The following is an 18683-nucleotide window of genomic DNA, read 5'->3' as shown; positions in this document are numbered from 1 at the left end:
GCCGGGATTTCTCCTTGCGGTTCAAATCCCCTTTCAAAGGATCCAGTTTTCCTTGTGCCCCCCATGGCCCAAACTGCCAAACTGGAAGCAGCTCCCCCCAGGGCCGAGGGGCTCCCGCCCGCTCTCCCAACAGCCGCGTTCACACTAAAACCCGATTTATGGTGCACCATTCCGGAGCAGCCGGGACGAGCCAATGCCACCCCAGAGCCACGGGCACAAGTTTCCCCAAACTTCGGGGGTCTGGGTGACACACCCCCGCCCCAAGAAGGCGGCCCCAGCCCTCAGGGCTCACCCCACTGCCGCTTGGCAAGCCCCGAAAATCCACCCCCCCCCGCCCCGGGGTCACCCCCAGCCCGGGGATGGAGAAGGAAAGGGGGTGGGGGTGGGGTGGGGGTGTGATGGGTCCCGGGGATCCACCCCGGGGATGGTGCTGCCCCCCGGCTGCGCCCGTGGCCCCCTCCTGCGCCAAAGGGGAGGGGGGGGGGGTCGAAAGTAAAATTAAATAATTAAAGAAAGAAAGAAAAAAAAATCCATGAAGATAATTAGGAACATTCAAATTACGCAAGCGATCAAAATAATTAAAAGAGCCCAAAAGAAAATAAATACATTCAAATATGAGAAAATGACAGAAAATAAAACAAAACACCCCCCACCCCCCAGCAGCCCAGCCCGGCCGGGGCGGAGGGCAGCGCTTACCTGGCGGCGGGGGCTGCGCGGAGCGGAGCGGAGCGGAGCGGTGCGGTGCGGTGCGGAGCCCCCGGCCCGGCTCGCTGCATTGTGGGAAGCGGCCCCCAACAGTGGGGGCGCGGTGCCATCTGGTGGCGGGTCCTGCGCTGGGTCCCCGCGGGTGGGAAGGGGCGGGGGGGCGCAGGGACCTTGGGGGGAGCTTAGGACCGGGGGATGCTGGGACCGGGGGTGTGCTGGGACCGGGGGGGGGGCGGGGCTGGGACCGGGGGGGGGGCGCGGGGCTCGGACCTTGGGGGGCCTTGGGACCTGGGGGGGTGGGTGGCTGGGACCTGGGGGGGGGCTTGAGACGGGGCGGGGGAGAATCTGGGACCTGGGGGGGGGCTTGGGACCGGGGGGTGGCTAGGACCTGGGTGGGGCTTGGGGGATGGGGGGGGTGGGGGACTGGGTCCTGGGGGGGGGGGAGCTTGGGACCGGAGGGGTGTCTTGGGACCTGGGAGGGGCTTGGGACCGGGGAGGGGCTTGGGGGTGCTAAAGGGAGGCGGGGGGGGGGGCGCGGATCTATAGGTGTAGATGTACATTAATCTATATGCACCCCCAATAACCCCCAGCCGGGTCTGGCCCGCCGCGGGCTCTAACCCCCTGCGGGGAGTTTGGGGGTTTGGGGGGGCTCCCCTGGCAGCCGGACCGCGTGCGGGGGATCGGCGGGGGCGCACGAGGAGCTGCTGCTTCTCTCCTGCCATGGCAAAGCAGCACCCCGAATCTCTGCCCGTTGCCGTGTAACACCCCGAATCTCTGCCCGTTCCCGTGTAACACCCCGAATCTCTGCCCGTTCCCATAACACCCCGAATCTCTGCCCGTTCCCGTGTGTAACACCCCGAATCTCTGCCCGTTCCCGTGTAACACCCCGAATCTCTGCCCGTTCCCGTGTGTAACACCCCGAATCTCTGCCCGTTCCCGTGTGTAACACCCCGAATCTCTGCCCGTTGCCGTGTAACACCCCGAATCTCTGCCCGTTCCCATAACACCCCGAATCTCTGCCCGTTCCCGTGTGTAACACCCCGAATCTCTGCCCGTTCCCGTGTGTAACACCCCGAATCTCTGCCCGTTCCCGTGTAACACCCCGAATCTCTGCCCGTTCCCATAACACCCCGAATCTCTGCCCGTTCCCGTGTGTAACACCCCGAATCTCTGCCCGTTCCCATGTGTAACACCCCGAATCTCTGCCCGTTCCCGTGTAACACCCCGAATCTCTGCCCGTTCCCTTACAGCACCCCGAATCTCTGCCCGTTCCCGTAACACCCCGAATCTCTGCCCGTTCCCATGTAACACCCCGAATCTCTGCCCGTTCCCGTGTAACACCCCGAATCTCTGCCCGTTCCCATGTGTAACACCCCGAATCTCTGCCCGTTCCCGTGTAACACCCCGAATCTCTGCCCGTTCCCGTAACACCCCGAATCTCTGCCCGTTCCCTTACAGCACCCCGAATCTCTGCCCGTTCCCGTGTAACACCCCGAATCTCTGCCCGTTCCCTTACAGCACCCCGAATCTCTGCCCGTTCCCATGTAACACCCCGAATCTCTGCCCGTTCCCTTACAGCACCCCGAATCTCTGCCTGTTCCCATGTAACACCCCGAATCTCTGCCCGTTCCCGTGTAACACCCCGAATCTCTGCCCGTTCCCGTGTGTAACACCCCGAATCTCTGCCCGTTCCCATGTAACGCCTCGAATCTCTGCCCGTTCCCGTGTGTAACACCCCGAATCTCTGCCCGTTCCCATGTAACACCCCGAATCTCTGCCTGTTCCCGTGTGACACCCGGAATCTCTGCCCGTTCCCGTGTGTAACACCCCGAATCTCTGCCCGTTCCCATGTAACACCCCGAATCTCTGCCCGTTCCCGTGTGTATCACCCCGAATCTCTGCCCGTTCCTGTGTAACACCCCGAATCTCTGCCCGTTCCCATGTGACACCCCGAATCTCTGCCCGTTCCCGTGTGTAACACCCCGAATCTCTGCCTGTTCCTGTGTAACACCCCGAATCTCTGCCCGTTCCCGTGTAACACCCCGAATCTCTGCCCGTTCCTGTGTGTAACACCCCGAATCTCTGCCCGTTGCCGTGTAACACCCCGAATCTCTGCCCGTTCCCGTGTGTAACACCCCGAATCTCTGCCCGTTCCCGTGTAACACCCCGAATCTCTGCCCGTTCCCATGTAACGCCTCGAATCTCTGCCCGTTCCCGTGTGTAACACCCCGAATCTCTGCCCGTTCCCATGTAACACCCCGAATCTCTGCCTGTTCCCGTGTGACACCCGGAATCTCTGCCCGTTCCCGTGTGTAACACCCCGAATCTCTGCCCGTTCCCATGTAACACCCCGAATCTCTGCCCGTTCCCGTGTGTATCACCCCGAATCTCTGCCCGTTCCTGTGTAACACCCCGAATCTCTGCCCGTTCCCATGTGACACCCCGAATCTCTGCCCGTTCCCGTGTGTAACACCCCGAATCTCTGCCTGTTCCTGTGTAACACCCCGAATCTCTGCCCGTTCCCGTGTGACACCCGGAATCTCTGCCCGTTCCTGTGTGTAACACCCCGAATCTCTGCCCGTTGCCGTGTAACACCCCGAATCTCTGCCCGTTCCCGTGTGTAACACCCCGAATCTCTGCCCGTTCCTGTGTAACACCCTGAATCTCTGCCCGTTCCCGTGTGTAACACCCCGAATCTCTGCCCGTTCCTGTGTAACACCCCGAATCTCTGCCCGTTCCCGTGTGACACCCGGAATCTCTGCCCGTTCCTGTGTGTAACACCCCGAATCTCTGCCCGTTGCCGTGTAACACCCCGAATCTCTGCCCGTTCCCGTGTAACACCCCGAATCTCTGCCCGTTCCTGTGTAACACCCCGAATCTCTGCCCGTTCCCGTGTGTAACACCCCGAATCTCTGCCCGTTCCTGTGTAACACCCCGAATCTCTGCCCGTTCCCGTGTGACACCCCGAATCTCTGCCCGTTCCCGTGTAACACCCCGAATCTCTGCCCGTTGCCGTGTAACACCCCGAATCTCTGCCCGTTCCCGTGTAACACCCCGAATCTCTGCCCGTTCCTGGGAGAAACCCCACAGGCACTCCCAAAAGGAGTCTTAAACCCCCTCTGAGAACATAAGAGACGTGGGACACACCAGTCTGGAGAGGAAGGGACCAAAGTGGGGGCACACCGGCTTTTGGGGTGCAGCCCATGGCTGGAGATGCCAGACGGGCTGCGCTCCCTCCGGCCACAGCTGCTGTACTGGGCGCCCGCGGAACAGCTCGCAGCGGCAGGGATGTGTGCGCACGCGTGCTCTGTACAGCCCACGGGTGTGCCAGGGCGCGCTGGGCCAGGGTGGATCTGGGGTCCTCCCCTCCCCCTCCCCCTCCCTCTCCCCCTCCCTCTCTCTCTGCCTCACCTTCTCTCTCCCTCTCCCTCTCCCCCTCCCCCTCCCTCTCCCCCTCCCCCTTCCTCTCCCTCTCCCTCTCCCCCTCCCCCTCCCTCTCCCCCTCCCTCTCTCCCTCCCTCTCCCTCTCCCTCCCCTCCCCTTCCCCACTGCTCCCTCAGGTATTTAGTGCAGCTCAGGTGGGTAATTAATGCAGTACTGTAGAAGATTCAACTAAACATTAAGAGTTTGTGGCTTGCAGGAGGTGTCACCTCCCTGGGGCACTGCCGGAGGAGCTTTGCTCTGCTGAGCCCAGCAGCGGGATCCTGCTCAAAGGCCAACCAAGAATTCAGTAAAACCTGAAGAAAAATGATCCCAAAGGTGCAATGACAGCAGCCGGGTGGGGCCCTACACCCAGCCACGGTGGGGTCGCCCCAAAAATGGGGTTAAATCCCAACTTCCACCCTGAAGGAGGATCACCAGGAGACCCCACATGCTTTGATCCGCATTTCCCGTTTGCAGCTGGCTCCACTAATAGAATTTTTGTTTCTTCTGACAGAAAGTTGCAGAAGGAAATGCAGGTCATGGATGAGACCTGGAAAAGAGCCACAAGCGACAAAAGAGGAAAATTACGGATGGAATCAGTGGGAAACCAGAGGCACAAGCAAGCAGGCGTGCAGAGCCTGAGCATCAGCTTTGGCTCTGTTTTTCACCAGAGCAGGAGCAGCCGAGCGACCATGGGCAGCCTGGCAGGTAGGACCGAGCTTTCCAATGCCACCCTGTGTGTGCTGCAGATGTGAAGTGACATTTCAGATCCTGCTGGTAGCTTGCTCGGACTCAAAAAACCTCTTTTTTGACCAAATTCCCCATCCTGTTGGCTTTGGTTGCGCCATGTCTTTTCATGCACTCCCTTTGCTTCCCAGGAACAGGGATGTGGCTCTGGGATGATCAGGGTCCCTTTCCCTACCAACCCTTGTCCAAATTCAGTGGGGAGCTGCAGAAATTTCTCAAATATGAGGGATTCCCGTGTTTTCCCGCTATGACATGGTATGTTTGCCAGGTCTCGGGTCCAGAGTGGCAATGGCTGCTTTGTACAAGCGCACACTGAAGTGACACACTGGGGATGTCCCCTGGGGCTGCCCAAGGACCAGGGCAGGGACGCCTTTATAGGAAATTCTGCCTGTAACTGATTTTTCTGGCATCATTTCCTCCAGCTCCAGGTGGTGGCTTGGACCCAGATAATCCACCGTCTTCAAAGGGACCAGTTGCTGCTGGGATCTCCCAGCGTGGTACAGGGAGCGGATTTGCAGAGATTATGAAGGCTTGAAATGTTCCTCCTGGCTATGGAGCACCCAGGTCCAGACAGACCTGCTCCAGACAGACAGACTGGGTGGAGCGAAGCCACCGAGCCCACCAAGGAGCAACTCCTCTCCATCGCCTGCCACCGAGGTGGCTCCCGGGTACCCAGAAGGGGTGAGTTTAATCTTTTTCACTCAATTTTAATCAGCTCATCAGTGACGGGCATTGACAGCGCAGACGGCTAAGAGGCTTATGTCTATTATTCCCAGAGGATTAGCCTTTTTGATCCGAGCAGAGGGAGGCTGTGTCCCAAGTCTTGCCGGGGGCATGCGTCATGCCAGAGATCGGCTGCAAAACCATCTCCCCCCTAGTTATTTGGCAGCACGAAAGCACTGCTCTCCATTTATTTGCACAGCCCGGGGGGCCGTCTCCTTCCTTCCAACTATACATCCAAAGAAATCCCACCACCACTCTGAGGGGCACAGTGATCCCATATGGGCCCTCTAGGATGGTGGGGCACCCTCCCAACAGCCTTGATGGGACCGTACGGGTATGTGGCCATGCTCATGTATCTGCACACGTGCCTTCAGGTGTGCGTGCACCTGGAGGGTACTAAAATAGCAAAGCCTGGCCCTAAAAATGCTCAGGGGCAGTGGGATCCTGTCCCAAAAGCTTCTTGTCCACCTTTGATGCCCTGAAACGGTTTCTGGGATGCATGGGCACAGAGGGAGTTGGGTCGTGGTGGTGGGCTGAAATCCCCTGCGACAAGAAGTTTTGGGGAGCTGAAAACAGGGACGTGACTCTGCTCCCTCCTCCTTCGTGCTCATCTGGCACGAGCTGGGCTGCACCTGGGGGTGCCCTCGGGTGCCTGGGGTGTCGGGGAGATGCCCATCGCGGTGTCTTTGGTACCTGAAGTGTTGGGGACGCTCCTGTCACCCAGCCGTCCTCGCTGGGCCGTAGCTCCTCTGCCAGTGGGATTGCAGGTGTGTTGCTGCTGCCTTGAACAGTGCAAATAGTGTGACAAGGGACTTATCCCCAGCATCCCGTCTGAGGTTCCTCGGGGAGATGCTGGTCCTTCCCAGGGGGTAGGGCAGGGCTGGGGACATGGGACACCTCCCACAAGGTCAGAGATGGGACATTCCCCTGTGCTGCCCCCACCCCCCCTCCAGGGGAGGACACGGGGCAGAGGAGGGGACCGTGTGGTCCAGGAGCGTCAACCAGCACAAACCTCCCCTTTGCAGCCCCGGCAGGCACCGAGTCTGATGTGATTCCCGCACGTTTCGTGTTTCCCTGGCTCCCGCCGTGTCCCTACAAGCCACAGACGTTTTTGGCATCTGCAGGATCCCAGCTGCAGCGGGATCGGGTGATTCCCCCGGGGCCGCAGCCGTCACCCCTTCCCCGCCACCCTGCCCATGGCCGTGCCTCCCAGCCCTGCCCGTTTTGCTCCCAGTGCCACCACGCCGCTGTGGCGGTGGGCCCCATCCTGCCTGTCACCCATCCATGTCCCAGCCAAGGCCACTTGGGCTACCGGTGTCAGCCCGGGGCTCGCACGCGCACGGGGTGGCACTGTTGCATCAGAAATCCCAGCTGGGCTCGGGGCGGCCCCGCAGCCCTGAGCTGGTGGCTCAGCCTCACCGGGATGAGGCCTCACATTTCCCCGGGACTTTTCCTTTTCCGGGGTGGTGGAGGGGTTTCTGCCCTGCGGCTGGGTGGGGAAGCCGCGGGGCGTCCTGCCGCACTGCCGCCAGCAGCAGCCGCCCGGGGGGCTGGGGGGGGCATCACCCGCTCAGGACCTCACACCGGATTAACGTCGCACCTTCTCCGGTAACACCCTGTAACCTGCCCGGTTTGGTCCCGCAACGCTCTTCACACCGCTCGGCAGCTCTGCAGGCCCGGGCTCGCTGTCCTCACTCCCAGCAGGCGGGGGCTCAAGCTCTATTAGGGTCCCACGCTCCTTGCCATGAGCAGGAGCATCCCTCTGCCCTTGGGAGCATCCCTCCCAACCCACGAGCACCCGTTCATTCCCAAAAGCATCCCTCTCTCCTTGGCAGCATCCCTCCATCCCTGGGAGAATCTCTCTATTGCCATGAGCATCATTTCCTTCCCACAAGCATCCCTTCATCCTCAGGAGCATCCCTTCTTCTCTGTGAGCATCCCTCCATCCTCAGGAGCAGCCCTTCCTCCCTGTGAGCATCCCTCCATCCCCACAAGCATCCCACCTCAGGAGCAGCCGCCCCTCCCCGCACAGCAGAGCATCCTTCCTGCACCCAGGTTGCTCCAAGAGCTCTTTTACAAGGCTCCCAGTTCCCCACCATCCCAGGAGGGAGGAAAGGCCTTTCAGGATGGTTTATCCTTGGGGAAACAGGGCACGGGGAGCGGGCAAATGTTTTACAACGAGCTCTGCTTACAGCGGGAGCGGTGGAGGGAGAGGGCAGGGGCTCACCTGATGCCAGGGGTCGAGTCGAGCCCAGCCTCGGTCCTGGCTTTGGGCACACGGGGCAGCCCTTTGCCTGCTCCCGCACCTCCCTGACCCCGCTAATTTGATTAATGCAAAGCCCCTGGAGTTTGATGTTCTGCTGCTCAAGGGGGGGAACGGCGGTGGCCCCGTGAGGGTCACCAGGGCTGCCAGGGCAGCAGGGCTCCGCTCCCCTGGGCTTCAAGTGAAAATACAGACGTTTCGGTCTTGCCAGTCACAGCTTTTCCAGCAGCAGCTGCTCCAGACGGATCAAAATCTCTCCTGGCAGCTGGGGGGAGAAATGCCCCCGTGGACGGGTCAAGAGGGTCACTCACACGGCGCGACAGGGCGGTGGGGGCTGCTGGGGGGGCCCAGCACCTGTTAACGGCAGCAAAGCTCAGCACCTCCTCATTGCGCCGCTGCTAATTTATCACAGCTCCGGAGGCCGCCGCGGCGAGGCCGTCACTCCAATTAGTGTTGTTGCCCTTCACCCTGCTCATGGGCTAACGAGGTTTGGCAGGATTTGGGCGTTTTGCTCACAGTTAAAGGCACCCGAAGACCAGAGTTAACCCTTCATCTGCCGAGCAGTGCCCAGGCAGCGCGGGGGGCTCACGTTTCGTTGGGCTGCTGCCAAGTTGGGGTCCCCCAGAGGAGCTCCAGGAGCTTTTCTGGACGACCAGGTGCTTCAAATTGCATTTAGGGAGCAACTTTTCAAGTGGCAAAAAAGATCGGCAATATAAAAACTGTTTCTTGTTTTCAGTGGGATCCAAATACTCGGTTAGTCCCAGATTTTATTGTTCTTCCACCAACTGGCACATCTCCAGTCCTGCTCCTTCCATGCATCGGTGCCACTATCCCCAAGGGCTTGGCAGCACCTCGTCCTTGGGGTTTGGGGACCGCTGTGAAAGCCCCACCCCACCACCATGCAAGGGAGAACAGGCATGAGGAGCCAGTTCCCCCCCCAAAAAAAAATAAAAAGTGAGGAGCAAGGTTACCTCCATCTAATCCCACTCTCTGCAGCCAAGCAGATGTTTCGTGCTTTTTGGCAGGGGCTGAGCCTTATCTGATGGCCGTGTTTCCACGGAAGAGGATCAGAGGACTTTGAAGGCACGGCGGGAGCTCAGCAGAGGTATGTTGGGGCTCGTCGCTTCTGACAGATTCCAGGTGGGATTTGTAGCTGGATTACGTCACAATTCAGGGCCTTAAGGGATTTTTTCAGCATGTTCTCCCAAAGGTAGGAACCCTCCGCACCGGTGCCGGGCCAACAAACACGAGCAGCAGTGGAGGATATGTCTATGCAAAACAAGATGGATTTAAAAGAAAGAAAACAAAGGATGTTTTGCAGATCCTAAGACAAGACAGTGAGAAATAAAGTCAATATCTGAGCCTCTGAGAACCAAAAATGCATCCAAACGCCCTTGTTTTCAGCAGGGCTGCAAAGCCGCGAGCAGACTGATGAACACTGGCCAGGACCCGCGTCCTCATGCTGCTTGTGCAGATCGATGTGAAATAAAACAATGCATCAGCTGCTCCTCTCACCTTTTAAATATTTTTGTATTTTTCATATTCTTACCTATTATTTTAGATTATAGTAACAATATTAAAATATCAAAAATATTACAAATATTTAACATCTTAAAATATTAGAAATAAAAAGATCTAAAATTATAAAAATATTCTATTACAGCAGCTTGGGAAGAGGCTGGCAACCATTTGGCACTGCCGAGCCTTCCTTCTTCAGCTTTCCCACCATTTCAGGTATCACGATACCGCCAGCTCGCCGAGCATCCACGCCACCCTCACCTGGGAGCCACTCTGGCCGCCCAGGAAACTCCCCCGAGGCAGCCGCGATGCAGGGCCAGTCGCCTCGAAATGCCTCGAAGCGCCGCAGGGGATGTTGCGGAGGCGATGTGATAAATGGGGGCGTGAGGCAAAGGGTCTCGGTGGAAGGTGGGATTTCATGAAACGTCACCGCAAAGAGATGGGCGAGGAGAAAGCGGCTTCCCCTGTGCCAAGCTGAAGCCCTCAGAGATGCCCCCATGGGGTAGAGGGGGAGCAGGAGATGCCAGCGGGACGCCGGGAGCGGGACGTGGGGGTTGGGAACAGGCGGTTGAACGCGCGCAGGCACCGAAACTGGAGACTGAATATCAATCAAACGTGCTTGGAGTATTATCACAAAAACCAGTCGGACCGGTAGTGAAGCATGTTTGAAACGTGGATCCCAGCACACAGTCATGCCAAAGGGTCGGTGGCCTCGTCCTGCTGCATGGGAGCAGCATTAAGCTAGCGACAGTGCCCAGAGAAAATGACTTTTTTTAAAAAGAACCTTCTTTTCCCACCTATTTTGTTTCAGTCTTTTGTTAACAAGGATTTCTCGGAGATTTTAATTCCTTGAAGATTTGTGCATAGCCAGATACTCTTCTCCCTTCAAACTGGTGAAGAAATCGCAATGAGGGCACGAGCTGGCCGGGCAGGGAGACAAAGCTGGACCCGAAACAGCAAACAGGGTGTTAAGGCGCATCAGGAATGCGACAGCGACTGAACTCGGCTGCCCGGGGCGGAGCAGGGGTCTGGGCTGCCCCTGCCTCCAGCTCCAACCGCATCTCCTCTCCCAGCTGCTCTTACTTCACGCTCCTACTGTCTTCATTGCCCGCAGGTCGTTAAAACTATCTTGAAAGAGTTTGAATTCAGGAAGGCTGGAGGAGAAGTGATATTGCCCCTTCTGTGCCCCCCGCCGTGGTGCAGGTCCTTACGGCAGGGTGGGCAGCTGCCTTCTACCTGTCCCGACCAGCTCCGTGAGTCCCCAGCGCATGGTAGCCACAGCCCTACCTCGGCTTTTCCCTACAAGTTTTCCGCAGCTGGCTGGCACCGCTGCGAGGGCTCTGCGGGTGCTGCAGTTGCAGCATCCTCAGGGAGGCCGATGTTTCCAGAGGGAGCCGCTCTGCTGAGGAGGCTGTGCAGGATGCGTGCGCGCACGGGCTGACTGCACATCTCCACGTGGCCTTGCAGGGCCTGCATCTTCACCAGCAGCTCCTCAAGTTTCATCCCCAAACCCAGTTATTTATCTTAATGAGACCCAAAACAGCACCGCCTGCTAAAACAGCACCATCTGTGATTATTAAAACTAGTTGTTTTATCACCAGTCATGCGAGACTCGCAGCATACGGCTTCCCAAACCAAAATAACCACGTATCCGCTCAAATGCCAGACAGCTACTTAAAATAAAATAAGTCATCCTGTTCTCTGGTTTGGTTCGGCAATAAAAAACCCAGCACAAAACCCCAACCACCCCCGTGCTGCCGCTCCCCAACCCGGCCGCCCTTCATTAGCGCGCTCGCCTCTTTGCTCGCGAAGTGCCGATGGCTGGAGGGGTCTGCTGCTCGTAAAAGGGTGGAACAAACCGGAGCCCCAGGTCAGCGGAGAGCTTTGTGTTTGCTGGAAGGGTGCCCGGCGGCCACGAGTACAGATGCTGGGGAAAGATCAAGCCTAGGAAATATTTCTTCAAATTCAGAGAGACACTACCCAGAGTAAAATTTAATATTTTACTCTTAGCTGCCGCTGAACTAGGTTTTTAAGGGGGGGTAGGGTGGGGTGTAGGAGGGGTTGCAAGCCTGTTGACGAAGAGACTAGGAATTTTTCCATCATTTTATTAAAAACTTTTAAAGGTCTAAAATGAAAATGTACACCTACTACAATATAATGTTTGTACAACTCACAGTTAAAGTGCTAAAAATTAAATGTTACAAAACCAACACTGGACTACTGTAAACAAGTCTACCAAGAGCCGAGTGCAAGTCAAGTCAGCTACAGTCGGGCACTACCCCATGCTAACGGCCACGTGCACCCTCTGTGTACAGGTCTCACGAACACGAAAGCTTCTTCCTCTCCTGGTCAGGAACGGAGGAAACCACAACAGGAACGCCAGCGTGTCAAGGGGAAGCACTGTAAGAGGCAGCAATGCCGTTACATGCCCCGAGTTCCCCAGCACGTGCACCCGACAGCCGCTCGTGACAGGCAAGAACCGCGTACAACATCCTGCCTCAGGTGAAAATAAATCCCGATCCCATTAGAAAAGAAGCACGTTGGGACAGGAGTGGGATTTCACATTCAAGGCAACGTTTTGCTGTTCAAGGTGAACCTTGGGATGTCTCCCGGGGGGCCGCTCCGCTCTGCTCCCTGGTTTCACCCTAGAGCTGGGGCTGCCCGCTCCCCACTGCCGTCGGTTTTTAGGGGTCCTCAGCCCCTGGAGCTGGGGATGGCTCCCCTGGAAGGGTGGGAACTGCTCTAAGGGCTGGTCCCAGCTCGTCTGGCTCCTGTGGTCTCCCTGTGCCCCTTCCGAGGGGTCTTCTCTCCCCTCCTTGCTGGAATGACTCAGCCGCCACGTTCGGTTTGGCTGTGGCTGGATTTCAGCCCTGCGCTTACCCCCAACCCCGGGTACAGCTCCTATCTACAGCTTCCGCAGCAAAACTGAGGTCTAAGCACTACGGAAAGGGCGAGCACTTTAGAGCAGGCAAAGAAATTTACAACTAAAAGAGGCTTTTTGCTGCTGTTGGATTGTTTTAAGCTTTAAAAAGACGAGCGCTACCAATCCAATGGGAGAGCGGCTGCACGTGGTCCCGAGCCAGCCTTTTCCATGCAACACGGCCGCATCGCTGACATGCGGTGTTTCACTGAACGACGACGGCTACGAAGGGATGAAGAAGGAACGTCACAAACTCGGGGGCATCTGTTGCCAGCGGCAATCGGGCCAATGTCTGTATTGCCCAGATGTCCCCAGCCACCTCCTGCTTCACCCGGGCAGGACGGAAAGGCGTTGGAGCAAAGCACACTGTGCCACGTTGCTTCCTGCCAAGGGACCAATGCGTTGGCAACGGGATAAAGCAGGAGATTCAGTTCCCTGGGAATCCTGGGAATAAGAAGCCGTGGATTTTACGGCAAGCTTTGATATTGCCATCTTACAAAGCAGTATTTTGGGGCTTCAGTCACAATATGTGTAGGGTGGAGATACATTAACCTGCCCCGGGGACAAGCTGGAGAAAACGGGCTATGTACAACTTCTCCGCCTGCTCCAAAGAGAGGGCCAGGCTGGCAGCAGCACGCGGCTGCTGGGGAGGGACAAAGCACTGCTGTTAAGTCACGAGGAACGCGTGTTCAGCTACAGGTACGTGAGGTCAGCTGAAGCCCAAAGCAACCGGAGTGTTTCAGTAACTGCAGAACTGCCATCCTGGGCGGGGGATTCAGCTCCGGGGGAATTTAAAGATTGGCACCAGTCCCAGAAACCCAAGCTCTCGGCAGTTAGCTGGGGGTGCCAGATAGGAAAGCACCCCAAAAACATGCCTAGGTACCCTCGCTAGAAACGGCAGCTGAGCTGCATCCAAACTCAGACACACTTCAGAGCCCTCAAGGTTTGATGATCTGGGAGCTGAACCCCCGCGAGTGCCCCAGCTGGGGAACTGCATCAGGGCCGCAGCAATCTTAAACATGAAACCTGAAAGGATCATTGGCAAACGGCTCTGAAATCCTGGGAAGGAATGCTTTGCAGAAATAGAGAGCAGCATGCTAATTCAGGTGTTGAAGATAAAAGGGTGTGGGATTACAGGGGTAGGGAGGGCAAAAATCCCAGCCAGAATTTGAGAATTACATTTTAATCATGTCTGGGGTGACTGGAGTTTGTCCCTCACATGCAGTATACATGAGCAAGGAACAGCTCAGGTATTCTCATGTGGAAACAACATGGAGACTAAATCTCACCAATTAACAAAATTTCAAGCAGGATATATTTCAAACCTCCATCATCATTCCCCTCCCTGACTCTACACAATTCAATGCATACAACTTCAAAAAAAAAAAAAAAAAAAGGTACTGGAAATGGAGCTGAGAAGATCAACACAAACATTTGAGATTATTTAGTTCAGTTATAGCGTTTAGGAAAACTCAGCTGTCCGGCTCCCTTTGCAGATTCAGATTCCCAAAACTACCAACCCTTTGAAGCAGCAAGTTATTTAGAAGATGAATTTGAAACTAAAACAGGGATCCACCTTTGTGGCTTACAGGGAACTGTGGTTCCTCCAGTTTAAGTCACTCAAAGACTTTTCATACCCATCTGCTTTGAAAGAGGTGATCTAGCATGAAACAGCTAGATCTAGGTGATCTAGGTGAAACAGCTCCCGGGGCTGTTTGCTGAGCAAAGGGCAAAGCAGAGTGTGCTCTGCCCCAGGGCGGTTGGTGCAGCAACCTCCTTCTCTGGATTTACAATAAAGAGAGGTGTGGAGTTGTTGCTACGCTTTGTTATTCCACGTTGGGTTTGGTTTGTGCTTCTCCTTTGGAGCAAAAGTCTGGTGGAAGCAAGAAAGACAATTTACGGTAAACATATTTCTAAGACACGGTGACTCGCAGGGCAGCGTTTGATTTCGGAGAGCACACGGTTTTTGCTGTTGTGTCATCAGCTACAATTAAAATGAGTAATTGTAGTGCAGCTCCGTTTCTGCTGTTTGCACCGTGGGTTGTTGCCCTATTCCTGCCCTTGAGGTTGTGCCATCTACGCGTGTACGAAGGCTTTTCAACATGCCTCCAACAGGTCAAAAAGGGAATTATGTAAGGACAATGAAAAAAAAGTATTAATTTCCCAGCAATGATCTCTAGTAATTACTGAGGTAGGTTTAAATGCAATCAGTGTTTCCTCATGCTGAATGAATCTTACAGCAGATGCTTTGGAAGATCTACTGCACCGCCTGAGACATGCCTTGACTTTTTGCCTGCAGTGTCAACAAAGACCTTCTGTACCCCAACAGATGATTTACACACAAAAAAAGCCCAAACTGAGAACTCTCTACTGTGAATCTGTAGTAGGGAATAAAAAGAACCTACAAAAGAGGTCGATCAGTAATGCAAGCTCCTTGGCCGGGAAGGAGCTGACCATTTACAGTGGACACCTGTCTCCTCCCCTCAGGACAGCAATGGTGGGTTTCTGGCTGCTGCGCCCTGCTCCTTCCCCACTTGCGGGCACCTCCTGCTTCCGTTTCTCCCACTCGTTTCTCAATTCTTGCTCCCCGCTTGCTCAGCACAAAGAGAATCCTCCCCCCAAAATCACCATGAGGAAGGCAGGCCATCCCTGATTGAACTCCTCCTGTCCGCTTTGGCCTCAGCCCTCCTCGCCCAGGTTATGGGCTTTGTAAACAGACTTTGTTCTGTCTGTAAGCAAAAGGCTGTACAGTCCAGTCTGGGCAACAAATTCAGCTTTTCTATTTTTTTTTTTTTTTTTTAAATAGATCAGGAACAAGTGATCTCAGCTTTTGTACATTAATCTAAAAAATAAGTGGCTGAATATTATCTAGGTAACTGGTTTTAAAATTGATCTCTTCCTACATAAATTGTAAACAAGTAGAAAATTTAAATAGTCTTTTGTAAAAAAGCAAGGACAATACATGTTATAAAAAAATCACTCTTCCCTGCCTCTCTTCCCCCACCCTCCCTCCCCATCCCAACAACTGAGCCTGAACAGCTCTGGTAAGAGCTGGTGATCCTCAGTGGAGTTTCCTTTCTTTTCCTTCTCCAAAACGCTCATTCCTGTGTTGCATTTCCAGTGTATTCATTAAAAAATGCCTGCCGGTCCACACAGCTGTCCTTTGTACAGCATTTAGCATGCGTCCCCTCCCCCTGTGCTCGATGAGAACAAGTATCAGTTTGTTATCTAATCAGAGAGGTGCACGGAGGAATTCCTTCAATATTCAAGAGTTCCCTCATGCCTGGAAAGAAAAAAATCTCAGCGTGACCCTGCCAGCGAGTTCTCGAGGGTAACACCTACTGGCATGCAGAGCCATCGGAGGGAAGGGGAGATTTTTTGTTCAACAAAGAATAAGAAATTCAGCAATGGTGTCTGATGAGTAACAGTTATCGAATAAATAATTACCTACAGATAGGTTCAAATGAGGCAACCAGCTTTTTACTCAATAATTCATGATTGCTGAACACTCTAGCTCTGATGCAAGGACAAGAGCAGTGGCTTCAACACGAAGAAGCCAGTTTCGGCTTCCCAATGCACAAAATCAGCACCTGATGAGAGGCATGATAATACTGAGCATTATCACATCACTGAGGAAGGGACAGCGAGACGTGCAACCACTTCAGCTCCTCCTTTCCAACAAAAGCAGCTCATGCGCTGGTGCCATCCTCTTCAATAACACGGTTCATGCTGGTCCCGTGCGTGATGTGTGTCATTGGGTTGCTGCTGAGATCCCTGATGCTGCTGTGACGTGACTGTTCATTAAGCCGATGAGAACTGCTATGCCTGGAATGATCAGTCAGTCGTGACATGCTGCCATGAGGTAGTCTTTCTTCTACGCCTCTGTAGCTGCAGGGAGTGTACCTAATTTATAAAAATACAGGACAATTATTACAATCGTTACTGCCACAGTCATGAAAGAATGTAAATAAATCTTGGTGCATGTGTGTCCGCATGCACAAACCCTCTACTTTTGTGAAAAAAAATCCTTCTCTGTTTAGCCCAGTCATTTAGCTTATACAGCCCCAGGCAAATTGTTTCAACTCCTTATGCAGCTCGATTCTTACTACAGCGCTATGTATAGTATTGATAATTAGGTGAGTAAAATACTCAGTGATAAATTATGTTATAAACCTTAACTGCACCTCAAGTGAGAGCGGGTAACTTTTATTATTGTATACTTCAGCAGGGCTAGGACTATTTACAGAAGCAAAATCAATTTACACACAGACAAAAGCAGGCACAAAGACACAAAGCTGACTTTAGGACAGATCTGTTTTCCCGTGCGCTGCAATGATGTAACGCAGATCACTGCCTTTGTAGGAAAACCGGCACTGAACACATGCACGCCCTGTAATTCATGAAGACTAGTGTGGACTCTGAAAACATCAGGATAATTTTTTTTCTTTTCAATCCAGACATAACAGGGAAAGGAGCTGCAATCAGAGAAAGTAAATATCAGCCCAACTTCCAGTTTTAGCAACATGATGGCCAAATACATGGCTGGCAGAGGCTTGTCCCATTTTCTACAAGATTTTAAAAAGCAGAAATGTACCGGCCATCACGTGATCGGTGCAGGCTGCCGTGGTAGCTGCTCACTTTGCTGTGGACACTGCCTGCCTTGCTCCTTTGGTCGTCCATCATCGCCAGCTGGGTAGAGGAGGCGTGAGTCGAGGTGCCCTGGGTAGAAGTGCCTCTCGACTTTCGGATGATGGGGGTGTTGGGGTCTCTCAGAAGAGACTGAGCAAAGTCTGGCTCTTGCAGCACTTGACGACTTTCATTTACAACTCTGAACAAGACATGCAATTTGAATAGTTAACATTAATGACTGCAGTATAAAAGCAATTGCAGTAATAGCACTAACTATTTTACAAACAGAACAGACAAATATTACAGCTTGGCAAATAAGACCATCTATTTACACTATAATGTCTCTATTTGCTTAATTCTGAAGCACCTCTACATTTGGATATTTTAGCAAAGTGCACATTCTTGAATCCTTCCCTCTCACAGACTCACAGAGTGGTTTGGGTGGGAAGGGACCTTAAAGACCATCCAGTTCCCACCCCCCACCATGGGCAGGGACCCCTCCCCCCAGCCCAGGCTGCCCCCAGCCCCGTCCAGCCTGGCCTTGAGCCCTGCCAGGGCTGGGGCACGCACAGCTGCTCTGGGCAGCCTGGGCCAGCGCCTCGCTGCCCTCACAGGGAAGAATTTCTTCCTAATAGCCCCTGTATCTGATCCTCTAGCCTAGACATGTGGAATAATTGCAGTGTGTTTGCTTATGGCCTTAGTTTGTGAATATTGTTACAAGCAAAGTCCTTGGGACAGCGCTGTGACTTGGCAAGCTCAGATTACCTGGGAAACTGCCTCTTGGGGAACACGGGAAGCTGTTTCCTCACTCAAAAGAGCATTTAACATCTGGATTAAAACTGGCAGCAGGAGAATACCAGATGAAATACAACACATGCGATAATGCCTAAGCAACTGGCCTGTAGCCCTTAGATCACTGGTTACAGCAGTCTCACAGCTCCTGTTTGCTGAAATCCCTTGCTGGGAAGGGGGCACGCACTTGGCCGCTCTAGCATAGCATGATGAAAGGAGGTGCTATCACAGCCTCTACATTCCTTTTTTGTTTGTTTGTTTTTTTTGTTTAAATCTCTTCTTTGTGGGGAGGTCTTCTCCTCCCTTCCCTTCCCTATATTAATATATTCTTTCACGTTCTGTTTCCTGTGCCTGGCTAGCTTCTCTTGATTTTCTTGGTCACAGAGGATCAACAGGCTACCTGAGGAAGGAGGTTTGTATTGCCTCTGCCTCTTACTGCTCAGTGAAAAAACAAAAAGGAATCTGGCTCCAGGCAGATGTGTTGTGCACGGGGGCTCCTCTGCTGCCTGGCTGCACCAGGAGAGAGGATGGCACTTTCAGGAGCCATCCAGCTAACCTGGAGATCGCCAGTCCTGTAAAATAACTTCCTCTGCCTTCGTGAACTCTTCCTGTCCTCTACCCACCAAACTAGTACGTCATCTCTATGTAAGTATGTACATGTATTAAAATCATATTAAGTTGTTATTAACCCCACGCATATCTTAGTAGGTTATCTTTTGAATAAAGAAAAATATGCTGCAACTTTACAGAAGGTAATTTTACCGTAGCCTCAGCAGAAGGCCAGTTCTGCTAAGGATGGACAAGTCAAAGTCATGGAGTAATCACTTAAAGGCTTGCTGTATTTGTGGATCTATTTTGAACCATCTACTTAAAAGACAATATTTATGATTATGAAAGCAGCTATTCATAGCTATTACAAAGTCATATAGATTGTCTCTTAGTCTAAATTGATTTCAACCCTAC

At 53.9% G+C, this 18683-nt stretch overlaps 1 protein-coding gene and 1 long non-coding RNA gene across 2 annotated transcripts in view; one reads left to right on the top strand and one right to left on the bottom strand.

The window, feature by feature from the left end:
• The first annotated feature begins 4633 nt into the window (after nucleotides 1-4633).
• Nucleotides 4634-9277, top strand: LOC119150160. The gene is made up of 3 exons (XR_005104957.1): nucleotides 4634-4836; nucleotides 5298-5556; nucleotides 8887-9277. It is a non-coding gene; the product is annotated as an uncharacterized LOC119150160 (long non-coding RNA).
• Nucleotides 9278-11475: 2198 nt separating this feature from the next.
• FZD3 (frizzled class receptor 3) overlaps nucleotides 11476-18683 on the bottom strand; it is a 61475-nt gene continuing 54267 nt past the window's right edge. Inside the window, exons 6-7 of the mRNA XM_037392690.1 lie at nucleotides 16894-17127; nucleotides 11476-16202 (exon numbers count right to left, since the gene is read on the bottom strand). Coding sequence (XP_037248587.1) covers nucleotides 15989-16202; nucleotides 16894-17127 — 448 coding nt within the window. The 3' untranslated portion in view covers nucleotides 11476-15988. The remainder of the gene's footprint in view (nucleotides 16203-16893; nucleotides 17128-18683) is intronic.

The sequence above is a fragment of the Falco rusticolus genome, chromosome 6, assembly GCF_015220075.1.
Source record: "Falco rusticolus isolate bFalRus1 chromosome 6, bFalRus1.pri, whole genome shotgun sequence".
NCBI lineage: Eukaryota > Metazoa > Chordata > Aves > Falconiformes > Falconidae > Falco > Falco rusticolus.
Note: the sequence above shows the minus strand (reverse complement) of the source record. Positions and strands in the feature narration are given on the sequence as shown.